Raw genomic sequence first — 17344 nt, 5'->3', positions numbered from 1 at the left:
CACTGAAAAAAAAAAATGATGCACGGTAAAATTTTTTTTGGTGATTTTTTATTTAACTTTTTGTCACTGAAACTTGATTTGCAAAAACACAATTTTTATTTATTTTTTTTTTTTGATATGTTTTAGAGGACATCAAATGCCAACTTTTCAGAAATTTCCAGGTTGTGCAAAAAATCATTGAGCGAGTTATGAATTTTTGAATCAATACTGAATTTTTTAAATAATCGAAAAATTGGTCGCAAATTTTTTTTAACTTCATTTTTCGATGTAAAATCAAATTTGCAATCAAAAAGTACTGTAATAAAATGTTGATACAGTGCACCGTTTTCAAGTTAATTCCATATTTAGGTGACTTTTTTGAAAATAGTCGCAGTTTTTCATTTTTTTAAACTAGTGTACATGTTTGCCCACTTTTGAAATAAATATTTTTGAAAAGCTGAGAAAATTCTCTATATTTTGCTTTTTTGAACATTGTTGATACGACCCTTAGTTGCTTAGATATTGCCATGCAAGTGTTTAAAAACAGGAAAATTGATGTTTTCTAAGTCTCAGCAACTAATGGTCCAATTTACAATGTTAAAATATGCAACTATCGTGAAATTTTCCGATCTTTTCGAAATCAATATTTTCAAAAATTTTGAATCAAGATTAACATTTCAAAAGGGCCAGACATTCAATATTACGCCGATTTTTTTCACAACCTGGAAATTTCTGAAAAGCTGGCATTTTATGTCCTATAAAACATATCAAAAAATAAAAAAATTAAAAATAGTGTTTCTTTTGCAAATCAAGTTTTTGTGACAAAAAGTTAAATAATAAATCACCATTTTTTTTACCGTGTATAATTTTTTATCAGTGTAGTCCATTTCCATACCTACAACTTTGCCGAAGGCACCAAATTGATCAAAAAATTCCATCAAAAGATACAGATTTTTGAATTTTCATACATCATTTTTGTATGGACAGCTGCCAAATTTGTATGGAAAATTATGTGGACTAACTAATGATGCAAATGGCTTCTTTGTGCATACCGAAGGCACCAAAAAAGTTTCAGTCGGATTACAAAATATAAAAAAAAATCGAATGACCGAAATCTGAGAGAACTGTTCCAAACACTATTATGCCAGTTTTACATATCTCACTCTAAATGTTCGCTTTAGTTCTACATTCGGTAGATAATTTCATGTTATGAGCATTCTGTCGTGTCCTTAGGCCGCCAACTCAAAATCGCGCAGCGCAACATGCGTTTCGCGTCAAACCGCTTCGAAAATAGAAACCAGAATGATCAAATTGTTTCCTCTCATCCAGCTCGAAGTCTCCCGTTCTTTAAATCTACCCATCTCTTTTACTCTACCCAATATTGCGGCGAGCTTTCACAACATCCGGGCTCGTTTCCGCCCATCTTGCATCACTGCTCAAACTTTTCTCTCTTTCGCCTCTCTCGTGCTCTTACGAGGCTCGAACTGTCACCCAGTCACGAAATATTCTAGCAGAACTGGTTCTGCCAGAATCCTGCTAGAACGGTGGAACATTTCTGCTACAATGCTGTAAGAATATCCAGCTCTGTGAGAACTCTGTAAGAATCCTGCTAGAACGTTGTTACTGGGCAAACGCGATCTTTGTGTTTAGACAACCCTTTCAGAAACGTTTTCGGAGCATGCGTATCTTTTACACTCTACATTGTATTTACTCACTTATTTTCTAGTTTTACTTGATCGTTCGATAAATATCTTAGATAATTTACAACATTACGAATACAGATCAAATTTAATTGAAATCATGCAGTTTACTGTCAATATTTAAAATATAAATATAATCCGCTTTATATCCCACACATTCGTATTTCACTAAGTAGAACAAGGAAATTTAGAAAGGATTGCTGATTGAAAAAAATGTAAATTAAAGTAATATAGAGCAATTCTCTACCAAAACCGGAAATGGATTTTATTTGTATTTTTCGATTTGGCTCAAACTTTGTGGGGGCCTTTCCTATGACCAAAGAAGCCATTTTGCATCATTAGTTTGTCCATATAAATTTCCATACAAATTTGGCAGCTGTTCATACAAAAATGGTACGTAAATATTCGAAAATCTGTAACTTTTGAAGGAATTTTTTGATCAATTTGGTGTCTTCGGCAAAGTTGTAGGTATTGTTAAGGACTATTTAGAAAAAAATAGATACACGGAAAAAAAATTTCCCGATTTTTTTATTAACTTTTTTTTCACAAAAACTCAAATTCCCAAAATACGTATTTTTTGATTTTCGAGATTTTTTGATATGTTTTAGGGGACAAAAATCCGCAACTTTTGAGCTATAGAGAAACATGGTCAAAAAATCTGCCGCCGAGTTATGATTTTTTGAAAAACTGGTGATTTTTGGAAAAAATCGAAATTTTATACATAAAATTTTTTTGACCTCATTTTTTTATGCAAAATTGAATTTGCAATCGAAAATTACTTTACAGATTTTTTGATAAAGGGCCCCGTTTTCAAGATATAGCCACCGAAAGTTTGGTTTTAGCGAAATATTTGCAGTTTTTCAATTTTTAAAAATAGTGACCATGAGTGACCATTTCTAAAAATATTTTTTTTTAAAAGTTCAGAAAATTTGCTATAAAATTGTCCAAGAGACATTGAAGAGTGGACCTCTGGTTGTTGAGATACAGCGGCTTAAAGAAAAAGAAACACGAAAATTGATGTTTTCTAAGTCTCACCCAAACAGCCCACGATTTTCAAATGACGATATCTCAGCAATTAATGGTTCAATTTTCAATGTTAATACATGAAACATTCGTGAAATTTTTCGTTCTTTTCGAAAAAAATATTTTGAAAATTTTTTAATCAATACTAGCATTTTAAATGGGCATAATATTCATTGTTTGGCCCTTTTAAAATGTTAGTCTTGATTTAATTTTTTTCAAAATATTTTTTTCAAAAAGAGCGAAAAATTTCACGAATGTTTCATGTATTAACATTGAAAATTGAACCATTAATTGCTGAGATATCGTCATTAGAAAATCGTGGGCTGTTTGGGTGAGACTAAGAAAACATCAATTTTCGTGTTTCTTTTTCTTTAAGCCGCTGTATCTCAACAACCAGAGGTCCAATCTTCAATGTCTCTTAGACAATTTTATAGCAAATTTTCTGAACTTTTCAAAAAAAATATTTTTAGAAACGGTCACTCATGGTCACTATTTTTAAAAATTGAAAAACTGCAAATATTTCGCTAAAACCAAACTTTCGGTGGCTTTATCTTGAAAACGGGGCCCTTTATCAAAAAATCTGTAAAGTAATTTTCGATTGCAAATTCAATTTTGCATAAAAAAATTAGGTCAAAAAAATTTTTTGTATGAAATTTCGATTTTTTCCAAAAATCACCAGTTTTTCAAAAAATCATAACTCGGCGGCAGATTTTTTGACCATGTTTCTCTATAGCTCAAAAGTTGCGGATTTTTGTCCCCTAAAACATATCAAAAAACCTCGAAAATCAAAAAATACGTATTTTGGGAATTTGAGTTTTTGTGAAAAAAAGTTAATAACAAAATCGGGAAATTTTTTTTTCCGTGTACCTATTTTTTTTCTAAATAGTCCTTATTAATACCTACAACTTTGCCGAAGACACCAAATTGATTAAAAAATTCCTTCAAATGTTACAGATTTTCGAATATTTACGTACCATTTTTGTATGAACAGCTGCCAAATTTGTATGGAAATTTATATGGACAAACTAATGATGCAAAATGGCTTCTTTGGTCATAGGGAAGGCCCCCACAAAGTTTGAGCCAAATCAAAAAATACAAAAAATAAAAATGGTCGAAATCGGCCGGTTTTGAAGAGAACTGCTCTATAGTACTTTCTGAAATTTTAATATGATGTCTTCAAGCATATTTCTACATTTTTACGTTTCTTGAAATTTTATGTTTTGGAATGATGGTCCTCGTGAAAATTGCAATTTTTAGCGTGGAAAATTACTAAGTCTTGTTATTGCCTGTTGAATTACCAAATGCATTTTCCCAATTTGGATTTAAAAATCTTAATCCTACTTCCACGACAATCAAAAATCAGACCACGAAAAAAAGGCTTTCGGATTATCGAGTCTAGGCTGTAATTTAATTTTATCAGGAAGTTCAACGCTTTTACACAGTCAGCTAAATTCTGAGAACGATTTTCACATTTTTGGCATGCCGTAATTTTGGCTTTATGAAACGACCATTAAGCAAAACAACTAATTCGGTCAAATATTAGCTCTCCAGATTCCTCCAGAGCCATGTAATGGCGACGCTCGATGCATGAAAAATCACCGGCACAATCCCCCCGATATTGAAGATTATGCGCTTATTAACCCTCCCCTCCCATTTTTTTTTCGCCCCCCTTTCCCAGGAGTTCAAGCTGTCCAAGGGTGGCATCACCATCGACTGGGCCGGCTCGGAGCGGCCGATGGACGAGCCGGCCTGTGGCTTCATGAACGAGCACTGCACCAAGGACGAGTCGCACATCACGTCGATGGTGACGGCCATCGTGCTGGCGATGGTGCTGTTCTGCGCCAGCGTCATCACGATGAGCATCTACCGCAAGTGGAAGATCGAGCTGGAAATCGAGGGCCTGCTGTGGAAGATTGACCCCGGCGAAATTAAGGGCTACTTCAACACGGAAATCGTGTCGTCACCGAGCAAGGTGAGGTGATTTTGTGATTTTGAGCATTGCTAGGTTAATGATTGATCGAAGCCAAGTTCCCATGAGAAAATTAATTGTTGACTCCCTCCCAAGTCAATCATAAACCTATAGGAATGAAAGCTTTATTTTAGACGAGTGCAACCAAGTACATGCTATTTCTGTGGGATTGATTGCACCCGCTTTCTCTGCTATTATCCTGAAGAAAACTATTCAACCTGCAGGAATATTGTGGATTTGAATGTAATATGAGCATATACCTGCATCCGGCATATTTCACCCTTCGATTGCGATGAATTCGAATGTAAATTAGAATTTTCGATTCTCGATTTTCACTCTCTATGCTCCGTTTGTTCAGAAAAGGGTAGAAATTTGCATTCATTGTGTAATCAACTATTCTTCTTCGTGCACTTTCCAGCTGAGTCTGGCCAGTGCTCAGTCGTTCGGGTCCCGCTGCTCGAACCAGGTGTTCACGCCGACGGCCGGCTTCCGGGGCGTGGTGGTGCGCATCAAAGAACTGAAATTCTCCCGCCGCAAGGACATCTCGCGCGAAATCATGAAGGAGATGCGGCTGCTGCGCGAACTCCGCCACGACAACATCAACAGCTTCATCGGGGCGTGCGTCGAACCGATGCGGATCCTTCTAGTCACGGATTACTGCGCCAAGGGCAGCCTGTACGACATCGTCGAGAACGAGGACATCAAGCTGGACGACCTGTTTATCGCGTCGCTCGTGCACGACCTCGTTAAGGTGAGTTTGTTTGGGGCTGAAAAACTACGAAAAGCTAACTTATCAATCAATTTCCCCCAGGCCATGATCTACATCCACAGTTCAGCTTTAAACTACCACGGGAATCTCAAGTCCTCAAACTGCGTGGTCACCTCCCGCTGGATGCTCCAGGTGACCGACTTTGGTCTGCACGACCTGCGGCACTGCGCCGAAAACGAGTCGATCGGCGAGCATCAGCACTACAGAAGTAAGTCCGAAAACAATAAGCACAAATTCGATATACTAACCACTCCCTCCCGCAGATCTCTTCTGGAAGTCTCCGGAGCTGCTCCGTCAGCCGAACCTGTACGGCAGTCAGAAAGGGGACGTGTACGCGTTCGCCATCATCCTGTTCGAGATCATTGGGCGGCGGGGTCCGTTCGGCTACAGTGATCTGGAGCCGATCTCGATCGTGGAGCTGGTGCGGTCCTATCCGGAACCGGGGCAGGAGCCGTTCAGGCCGGACATCGAAAGCGTTATCGACAGCGATACCGTGCCGGACTATGTGATCAACTGCATCCGGGAGTGCTGGGACGAGAACCCGGAGAGCAGGCCGGAGTTTCCGCAGATAAGGTAGGTAGTGGAGTTGGGATCTTTGGCCAATGCTATAATCGTTGCTTCTTTTTTCTCTCGCAGAGCAAAGCTGAAGCGGATGCGCGGCGGCAAGTCCAAGAACATCATGGACCAGATGATGGAGATGATGGAAAAGTACGCCAACAACCTGGAGGAGATCGTGCAGGACCGAACGCGGCTGCTGTGCGAGGAGAAGCGCAAAACGGAAGACCTGCTGCACCGGATGCTGCCCCAGCCGGTGGCGGAGAAGCTTACGATGGGTCTCGGGGTGGAACCGGTGTCGTACGACTCGGTGACGATCTACTTTAGCGACATTGTTGGTTTTACAGCGATGTCGGCGGAGAGTACGCCGCTGCAGGTGGTCAACTTTTTGAACGATCTTTACACGGTGTTTGATCGGATCATTAAGGGGTACGACGTTTACAAGGTGGAGACGATCGGGGACGCTTACATGGTGGTGTCGGGGCTGCCGATCTCAAACGGAAACCGACACGTGGGTGAGATCGCGTCGATGTCGCTGGAACTGTTGCAGGCGGTTCGGACGCACCGGATCTCGCACCGTCCGAACGAAACACTTAAGCTGCGGATCGGGATCCATACGGGGCCGGTGGTGGCCGGCGTGGTGGGACTTACGATGCCCCGGTACTGCCTGTTTGGGGACACGGTCAATACGGCCTCACGAATGGAGTCGAACGGGGAAGCGCTGAAGATTCACATTTCGCCGCAGTGCCGGGACGCACTAGAGGAACTTGGGGGCTACGTGATGGTCGAACGGGGCCTAATTGCGCTCAAGGGCAAAGGGGACGTGATGACGTACTGGCTGGAGGGCGCCACCGATGATGCGATCCAGAAGCAACCGGTGAACGTGGGAGATCTACCGCCGCCGTTGTTCTGCCGACCGCGACGATCTCCGAAGCTGACGTACGACTCACGCCACCCCAGCATGACCGGAATAGGCTACGCTGGAAGTCGACGCCAGTCGTACGTCGCCCAGCGCGATCTCGAAAGCAATTACAGCCTGCAGGGTTCGGTGTTTGGACCGTCCGCGGGAACCCAACGGGACTCGCCGCGGATCTACCAACGGCACGGCGCCCCACTGTACATCAACGACGACTCCCAAAGTACTTTAGAGCAGCAACGAACTGCAATAGATAAAACCGAATCTAGTGATAGTCTAGTGAAGAAAGTCATCATCAACAGTAGCACTAAGAAGTTTAGAGATAAGCTCCGCTCGATCGCCTCGACCGACGGCTCCCCATCCGCCTCCTCGTCGTTCCTCCGCGAAAGCCGCTCGCTCGATCCCTTCCCGAGCGACGTCCGCCGGCGGTTGGAAAGTATTAGAAGTGATCGCAAACCTCGCAGCACCTGGGGCACCACGCACCGGGGATCGCACTCGATGGACGCGGGCGTGGCCACCATCAGCAACGAGTCGATCGACACGGAACCCAACGCCGGACGACCTGCGCCAACCTTCACCACCGTTCCGGAGGACCACTCGCCGGCGGCCTACAAGTACCTCAACAACAACTGCAACGGCTCCATCGGCGGCGGCCAGGAAGAATCGCACTGTCCCCTCCTGACGCGCCAAACGTCGCTCGTCACCCCGGGTCAGGACGGGGACTCCCTAAGTACCCACAAGCGGTGGTACTCGCTGGAGAACGTCGTCGGAGGCGGAGGCAACTCACCGCTCGATGACGACAGCTGCAGCAAAAAGTCCACCACGCGGAACTCGATCAAGTCGTGGATTGTGGGCATTTTCCACGGCAACGGGTTCAAAACCAGCGATTCTAGTCTGCGCAAGGTCGGGGTGGTGCCGGTCGGGGTAGGGACGGGCGTGACCGGGTTCGGGGAGTTGCAGTCGACGCCCGAGAAGGAGAGCATGGTTTGATGATGAAGAGGAGGAGAAGCGGGAGGAATGGGTTTTATCCACTGTACCATATTAGTCACAAATGGGTTTTAAGTGTATGCGTGTTCGTGTATTTGTTTGTATGTATGTATTTGTGTGTAAGTAACGAGATCGCGCAGTGATGCTAAAAATTTGGCTTTTCGCCACTTAGTTGCTTAACTTGAAAGAGTGATTGATTTGAAATTTAGTTTGGTTTCATTCTTTTAAATTTTAAATTCGGTTTTTTAATTGTTATGCATATTTTTGTTAGGTCTAGTCGGCAATTTTTTTATTTTTTTAAATCCCTTCTATCGTTTACGCTTTGGTGGGGTTGTTGGTTTGTCTTCTTCGTCCTTCTCCACCACCGGTATTTGTTGAGGGCAGGGCTGCCAGGTTGCCAGATAAAAATGGGAATGCCAGATTTTTAAAGTGTCAGCCAGAATAAAGATTCACCCTTCTCTGTGCCAGATATTGATAGATTTTGCCAAATTTATCACGTTATGCCCATTTTGTTTAGAATGAACGAATTCAATAGAAAATAAAAACAGGAGATTTTCGTCTGAAAGATTTTCCAAATTTTGACCTGGTTACCCTGGTTGAGGGAAGCATGTGACAGGAACTGCCAGGGGTTTAGTGCTCACCATGAGAGCCTTGAGATCTGGTAGCTATTGAAAACCCGATGGCAAGATGACCGGACAAGATTCGAGCCCTAACCGTTTGCTTGAATCGCAGATTTTTTAACTAGAAATTTAAGCCTTATTAACAGCAAAATTAAATTTAGTGTTGAAATTTGGTTTTCAAAGTAACCTCTTTAAAAATTTGCCCGATAATTGGAGAAAATTGTCCACTACACGCGAACATTTTTTGCTTCGACTTTTTATGGAAATTGTCATAACTCTGAATAGAAAACAGTTAGAGTCCCACTTTTTCTATTGGGTCCTGTAGAAATGTTATGCAAAGTTAACGAGACGTAAACTGATCTGATTGTTTCAATAGTTTCTTCAAAAAAGTGGACCCATTCAAATAAACTGTTTTCAAAAACATAAACGATAACATAAAAAAAAATCAACCATCCAAAATTGATTTTGAATTATTTTGCAGGAAAAATAGAAAAGAAACAAAATAATGTTTAAGTAGTGCAGCTTTTCAAAAGGTCGTATGTATAAAAAATCGAAGTGGCTTTAAAAAAGTACTCTTGAAATGTTTTTATAAACTTTTTTTTATTAATTTTGAATAAAACTGAGCTCATTTAAATTTTTTTTCAAGCTGTTACTTCAATAAGGCTTGTAAATTCATTTTTTTGCTTTTGTGGTAATTAAAAGTAAGGTGTAAAGTCAATAATATTTTGTTTAATGTAAGGTCGATACATAGTGCATCCATCCCGGAAATTTCCGGGATTTTCCCTTAACCGGGAATTCCGCAAAAAACCCATTTTTTGTCTAGAAACTCAGATTTGATTGTGAAAATAGATGAACAGTTGAATACTTAAGCCGCCATTACATTACCGCAAACAAACAAACAAACTCGCACTTTTTCAAATTTGACAGTTTGCCAAACTCACAAACAAGGCAAAATGACGTTTGTATAAACAAATCCACGCAAACAAACAAAGCAAAAGTCAAAAAGGGCGAGTTTGTTTGTTTGTTTGCGGTAGTGTAATGGCTCTTTTAGTAATCAACAAGAATTTTAAAGCACTATCAAATTTGTATTTAGCATATATCTACATTTATTTGGTTTATAAGGGAAAATGACTAAAATTTTAATTTACTGATCCGCAAAATGCCTAGCGCTTTAAATGATTGACATTAAATTTTATTTATTTTTTTAAAACATTTTCGTTCCATGATAATTTTAAACTTGAAAAAAAATCATATTAATTTATTTTTCATCAAACATCGGCAAATCAGGATAATAGTAACGAATTAAGACAGCTGTTTTAGCCAAAAATGTTGGCATAACGTTCTGATATTTTTTAACGAACAAACAATCAGTACACTGATTTTCAAATTTATTGCTGTAAAATATCCTGTACCTATTCAGACTGCAGTCCCGATTTCCCCCAGTTGGCGGCAGTGGCTGAAATATAATTTGTAAAATATGTTTTTTTATAAAACATGAAATTCTAAACATTTTTAAAGTTTTACTTTGGATGGTTTCATTTTATTTGTTTTCGTTTCTTGTTTTTTTTTTACAGTTTCAATGATTTTTTTAACTTTTGTAGTCATTTCATATGAAAAAATAAAAGAAATATATTATTTAGAATTGTACGATTATTAATATGAAATAGTTTGAATACCATTGGATTAAAAATAAGGATTCATTAAAAGTCCAAAGCGCAACATAAAACAAAAAACAGCAATTTTTAATGTTTTTAAAACTAACATAAAACTGCTGTTCTTGTTCAAATTGTAGTATAGATTATCTAATTGTATAATTGTAAGCTTGAAAAACATAACAAATTCAATAAAAACGTAGATTTTTGGACTGTTTAGAAAATTTCCCGGGATCCCGGGAATTCCTAGGATCCGAGAAATATTTTTCCCGTTTCCCGGGAAATTCAAAACCCGGGAAAATTGGACGCCCTATCGATACATATATTTTTTTTTTCAAATTATATCTCTCCACTCTGATCAAGGTCGAAACGGAGGGAGGGGGAGGACAATTTACGAGTTTATTCATTTTAACATTCTAATAAATAAAAGTAATTTAAAGCAAACAGTTGTTTTGCAGTCATTAGTTTTCGAAATAAAACGGTACATATTGACAAAAAATTAAAAGATAGCTTCTTTCGATATGTACTTCAAAATTCTAAGTATTTCGAACAATCACGATTAATATGATTACCAACGCGGGAATTTGCTTTTTATTTTTTATTCCACGTCTTTTTCATTGAAATTTTGAAGTTATTTTTGAATTCAAATTTGCCCTTTTATTTTTAAAGCCAATATTTGAAATGGGGACATAAACTAATAATTGCCCAACGGCCTAATTCTACTAAAAAATACGTGAAAATGTTGCAATTTCAACCGAATTCTGAATGCATAATTTTGTAAAAAAAAAGTCAAATTAAATTATTTTAGTTCTCAACAAATATTTTGGTAAAATGACACAAAGAAGAGGTAAAACGGTGAAAAAGTAACATTTTAGAAGCTTTTATGTTCTAAACTGATTTTTAATGTTTTAATTTTTTTTGCCTTTGTTGAGTTATAGTTTTTGAAACTATTGAAATTGTGATTTCCTGCAATATTCTTATTTTAAAATGTTCGAATGTTGTTTTTTTTACAAAATGTTAGGCCGATTCTCATTTTATTTAAAGCTTTTGTCAAAAGAAATGAGTAATTAATAATACATGTTTTTAATGCCGCATCTACGAAATTTTGATGAAAATTATGACTTATCGATTGAAATTCGATCCATAGATGAATAATGAACCTTGATTTAAAAAAAATGTTGAGGATAAACATAAATCTTGTACATATTTTGTTTTTGCGGTGACCTAAATTTGGAAGCATTTTTTTATATTGGTTGAAAAATGGTGGGCAGATCTGCAGAAAGATTGTTTCGCAAAAAAATATTAATTTTTAAAGTATAGATCTTTTGAACAAAATTTATTTCAAATCAATGGCATTTTTTTCATGTGTTTTGTTTACAATTTTAAATTTGTTGGTGTAAATTCATTTTTTTTCACTCTCACGGTCAGCGTAGAAAGACAAATGTAAAGATATTTGCAATGGCTTTATTTGTAATAACAAGCTAACCAAGTCAATAAGAAGCATAATATCTAAAACCATTTTTTTTTTAATGTTTACGTTACGGAAGTTTGATTGATTATCAAAATTGTTTTGATTACAGTGTTGCAAATGTAATGTTTTCAATCATATTGTTTTAGTTGAAATAACCCTTTTAAACATTTAACTTCTTAGCACTTTTTTCAAAGTAATTCTTAAAATGCATCACTCTCTCGTTAGCGACAAACTTTCAATAAACTGAGTAGTATGGATTGGTTTGGTATCTTAAACGGTAGTTATCTTTGGCAATCAAAAATTAAATTATTGTACATAAACACATCCTGTACCACAATAATCACTGTGGCGCAATCTCGTTACTTCTTAGTGTTTTCTTAGGCAACCAATTGAGTGTATAGTACAACCCCCTTCTTGTTTGATTCTACTTCCTACCCAAACCCCCACACACACACACATCAAAAACCACCACAACCAAACGATCTGGAAGATTTAAAAGTAGCAACAAAACTGAACAGCACAGATTTTAAGTTTTGTTTGTTTGTTCTCTCGCGTGCCACACAACGTGTTTTCACCGTAGGTGAACTCAACGATACAAATTGTTGTAGGGAAAATAATAGTAAAAAAAAAATGTAAACAACAGCTCCTAGCCTTAAGAAGAGTTTTAAAAAATGTAAGGAATGAAGTGCCATCGTAACACACAAAAAAAACACAAAAGAAATAAATCAAACAGCAATCAATCAAAGAGTTAGAAAAAAATGGTGAAACAAACTGCAAAATGGATTGATGTCTTAGACCTAATCGAGCTTTTGAGGGGAGTAAACGTCGATTTCGTTTTGATTTCAGCTAAACCAAGCACACATACACACACACACACAAACGCAAATGCAAACACAAAAAAAAAACAACAAATCAGGACTCTATCTATTCGTTCGTTACACACAAATTTTACGTAGTTTAAACAAATCATAGGCTGTGAAGTAGGATAAAACTGTATGCTATTATAAATATTAAAACTATATATTTACTAAACTAGGGTTCATATCAGAGCGAGAGCAAGAGTCAGAGAAAGTGAGAGGGTAAACGTTTTGTAAATTTGTTCAACGCTAAAATGTTTATCACACACTCAAGTTGTGAGGGAGAGAGTTTCAAACACACAAAAACACAGAAATACCGGTTCCAACACGCTTAAGTATGGTTTTAAAATTGTAGACTCTAAGTCATTGTGTAACGCCGCAGTTTCTAAATGAGATTCATTACAAAATAGTCAATCGTTGCTCTGAATTCTTAATCTGGTTTTAGAGAACAAGAAAATTCGTAATGTGTCAAAGTAAAATTATCTGTAAATAGAAAAAAACGATGTTTCAAACCTTAAACGTGTGTGTTTCAAGCAAGTGATCTAAATTTTAATAAAAAAGTAGCAACACTTAATGTAATTGTGGCCATCAAAAATATGGATGTTTCTTAGAATTATATGTGTGTGTTTGCGTGTACTTCAAGCATATAGAAACACTGTGATCACAAAACTGGGTAACGTTTGAAAATGTTAACAAATCCAAACATCTTACACAAACAGAGCTGCTCGAAAATTTAGTTTGTCAAATCCACCGGAAGATTTACAGAATCTCGTCCGTTTCTCCTTCATCCTGCAAGCAAATCCACTCAATTTTTGGTTAGTTAGGCAATTTGGATTCGGCACACACACCCACACACACACACCCACAACAGACGTAGTTTTGGAAGCAATGAAAAAAACACACGAAATTTTGCAAACATCTCTTAATTTGTGAGTTCATGCGGAACTGCTGCAATGGACGTTGTACATTGAGTGGAGGAAAAGCAAATAGTGTTACTGTAAGAAAAATGTATATTTATTACCTAAAACAAAATAAAGAAATAAGATAATCAAACTGCGAGCGAGTTTTAGTTTACGATTTGAAAGAAAGTCAGCACAATCTTAAAACATAAGGCGTCCCCATTTCAGCATTTAAAGCTTCTTCGCTGCGATTGGAAACGAACCTTTTTGGGAAGTGTGCTCGGTGAAATATTTCACGGGATGTAATCGGTGAAATATTCCACGGGATGTAATCGGTGAAATATTTCACGTTAAGGATATTGAAAGCTTTCTTGAAGCAATCTGTGCGGGAAGCTTTCGTTTTGATTAATTCCAGTGAAATTTACAGAAAACTAAACATTCATTAACACTCAAACGCTCGGGTAGTCATTTGACCCTTATTTTTTTTTCTAAAAAAAATCATAACTTTTGGTAAAATTGACCAATTTGGATGCTTCCGGTTGCAAAAGGTCCAGATTTGTCTATATTGACAAATCTGGATCTTTTGCAACCGGAAGCATCCAAATTGGTCAATTGGGTACTAAAGCCCTATCTCAATTTTTATGTACAACGGTAAAAAACACGATTAAAAACCATTTCTGATCACTTTTTTTTCATTTTAATGCAATTTTTTTTTTTTGACAAGACAACATTTTTTCGATGGATCAACTATGGTCTCCTTTGAACGAGCTGTCAAGTAGGAGCTTTTCTGTCAAGAAGGACCGCGAGGTTAATTTTTCAAAATTGATTTAAAAATCCATTTTAAATACTTTGTGGTTGTACAAAGGGTCATTGTACTCAGAAAAATAAGCTCTATCGCTGTAAACAATAATATCAGCAATCTAAGCTTCATTTTAGGACCCAATTGGGTACTAAAGCCCTATGTCAATTTTTATGTACAACGGTAAAAAACACGATTAAAAACCATTTCTCTTCACTTTTTTTCATTTTAATGCAAAAAAAATATTGACAAGACAACATTTTTTCGATGGATCAACTATGTTCCCCTTGGAACGAGCTGTCAAGTAGGAACTTTTCTGTCAAGAAGGACCGCGAGGTTAATTTTTCCAAATTGATTTAAAAATCCATTTTAAACTCTTTGGAATCGTACAAAGGGTCGTTGTACTCAGAAAAATAAGCTTTATCGCGGTGAACAATAATATCAGCAATCTAAGCTTCATTTTAGGACCCAATTATACCAAAAGTTATGATTTTTTAAAGAAAAAATAAGGGTAAAATGACTACCCGAGCGTTTGAGTGTTAAAACAGTTTCCGTGGCCAGACAATTTTTCCAGTTTTCATTTCATAACACGGTGTATTTTTTTCGAGAACTTTAAAGGTAACAAATTCAGCAAGTCTGATATTTGGAACTATGAAGAAAGCCACAAATTCACAAATTTCCTGGCAAACGGGAAATATTTTTTTTTCGGGAAATCGCGGGATGTTTTTCCCTGGACGGGAAATTGGACGCTCTACCTCACAGTAATATACTCTTAATAGGGTTACCAAATCTTCAATCTATTAGGTTCAACGGAAAGGTCTTTTGATTACACATATTACGATGGGTCGCTTGATGGATCCGCATACCTTTTTTATTAAAAAATCTGAGATCCGGCCTCAAAAAAGTGTATAAATAACACTTAAGTGCAAAAAACTTTTGATGGGGTTATCAGAAAGGTCTTTTAAATGTCTTTCTTAAAAATGTATAACATGACATTTCTTCAAAATGTTTTTTATGCATAACTTTTGAAGTAGTCACTAGTCACTGAGCTATATAATTTTCAATAGGGACTTATGGGACCCCAAGACGAATCGAATGAGACCAAAACGGTCCAAATCGGATCGGCCAATGCTTAGTTACTTGTGTGAGAATTTGTCGGTGCACATATCCACATCCAAACACACACACAGACATTTGTTCAGTTTTTGATTCTGAGTCGATTTGCATACGTGAAGGTGGGTCTTAGAGCTCGTAATAAGAAGTTCATTTTTCGAGTAATTTTATAGCCTTTCCTCAGTAAGGTGAGGAAGGCAAAAAAGAGTAATTAAAATTAATCTTAGTAGGCGGTATTCATTATTTAAAAGAAAATTTAATACAGAAATTTTGGAGTTTTTGAAAGTTTCAAATATTATGGTCACAAGATTTATGCACCGCACCAGTTACTAAATTTTATGCTTTTTACCTTTACACTCCACCGTGTGCATTGAAATACTTTTAAAAAGTATTTTAACGATGAACGGCGGTATTTGGTTTGTATCATTATTTTAGAAAAAAATCAACACATTCAAGCAATGCACGTGCCACAACAAACGTCCAATGTGCCAATATTTTGCTAAATTTACTACACTTACCAAACAAAATACTTTTAAAAGTTCCCGCTATTTAGTATTAGGGGTTAAAACGTTAAAAAAAACTGATCGAAAATGGCAAAATTTATCACTTTTTCGAAAAATCAGTTTTACTCTTGAGAAACACATGCAAATCCTTAATGTTTGCACATCAAAATTATTGTTTTTGTCTATTCTAAAACTAAGTAAATCATTGTAACACAAAATACTAATCCTGCAAAATTACAAAAAATAAGAGTAGTGAAAGGTACGGAAACGTAAAAGCCTACATCAATTATAGAGTAGTGTGGTTCATGGATATATGAAAAAGACAAAAGTGTTCTATTTCGTTTGCATCAACCGGAATTTCAAAGTTCTATGACCCCAGAAGCTAGCCTGAAAATTTGAGCTCATTTGGTTAAGGTTTAGTTGCTCCAGTTTTGATCTGAAGTTAGTATGGAACTTGATTCAATTTAATATGGAGAATTGTAACTTTTTACATGTTCTTATATAAAATTTCCCAAAACCCTATCAAATTTTCCTATTCATAGGTTTCTTATAGGTTTTGATCCGGGGAACAACTTTGTAGAACATCGCAAAGTGCTAAGAATTGATCCTGGAAAGATACAGGATGTTTTTTAGAGTTTACTTTTTTCGGCAAAATTTCAAAATATGCTTAAAAAATTAATCTGTATCTTTTCGGGATCATTTCCTAGCGCTTTGCGATGTTCTACAAAGTTGTTCCCCGAATCAAAACCTATAAGAAAACTCTTACATGATAAAGTTTTATCGGGTTGAGGAAAACTTTCTAGAAGAAGAGTTAAAAAGTAAAAAATAAATCAATTAAATTTAATGAAATTCCATTCTAACTTCATATCAAAACTGGAGCAACTAACCCATAACCAAATAAGCTAAAAATTTTCAGGCTAGCTTTTTGGGTCATAGTACTTCAAAATTCCGGTTGATGCAAACGAAATTGAACACTTTTGTCTTTTTCATATATCCGTGAACCACGCTATTATAGAGTTTTCTTTTTAAAGAGGTCATATAAACATATGAAACACAAAAGCTTATAGGACCTTTTTTAAAAAAATACCCCAAAATTTGAATGCTGCTTTTTATCACTTATATCGAGTAGCAATATTTTCCGAAACTGATTCAGAGTTTGATTCTTATCTTGCCGGCAAATTACATTTTATAATAAGTGTTTTTTTCCAGAATAACAAACAAAAAGTTGTATTCAACTCATTACAAAATAAAAAATGTACGACTCGTGTAGATTTGTTTTTTTTTAGGTTTATTCAGGGGTTCACTGTTACCCTCACTGACGGTAACCTAAACAGCTCAAAAAGCTTCCAAGTAAAGTGAAATATTTCATCTGGTGATTATTCGAGGAGACGCTTGGTTGTTAAAATGCTTGCAACCCAATCAAAAACATTCATTGGCATCAAGGCAGCGAAGAAAGGTGGACAACAGTATATTAATCTTCTCATTGAAAAGTTCCGGCGACAAAATTGGGCGAAAAGTTCACCGCCCGGAGA

The 17344-nt window shown here is 36.9% G+C and overlaps 1 protein-coding gene across 1 annotated transcript in view; it reads left to right on the top strand.

Annotated features, from left to right (window-relative positions):
• The window catches only part of LOC120428863 (receptor-type guanylate cyclase Gyc76C-like), a 160048-nt gene extending 147050 nt beyond the window's left edge, over window positions 1-12998 (top strand). Inside the window, exons 10-14 of the mRNA XM_052709182.1 lie at window positions 4381-4674; window positions 5090-5422; window positions 5483-5648; window positions 5704-6013; window positions 6077-12998. Of these exons, the coding sequence (XP_052565142.1) occupies window positions 4381-4674; window positions 5090-5422; window positions 5483-5648; window positions 5704-6013; window positions 6077-7901 (2928 nt within the window). The 3' untranslated portion in view covers window positions 7902-12998. The remainder of the gene's footprint in view (window positions 1-4380; window positions 4675-5089; window positions 5423-5482; window positions 5649-5703; window positions 6014-6076) is intronic.
• Window positions 12999-17344: the final 4346 nt, after the last annotated feature.

The sequence above is a fragment of the Culex pipiens genome, chromosome 2, assembly GCF_016801865.2.
Source record: "Culex pipiens pallens isolate TS chromosome 2, TS_CPP_V2, whole genome shotgun sequence".
Lineage (NCBI taxonomy): Eukaryota > Metazoa > Arthropoda > Insecta > Diptera > Culicidae > Culex > Culex pipiens.
Note: the sequence above shows the minus strand (reverse complement) of the source record. Positions and strands in the feature narration are given on the sequence as shown.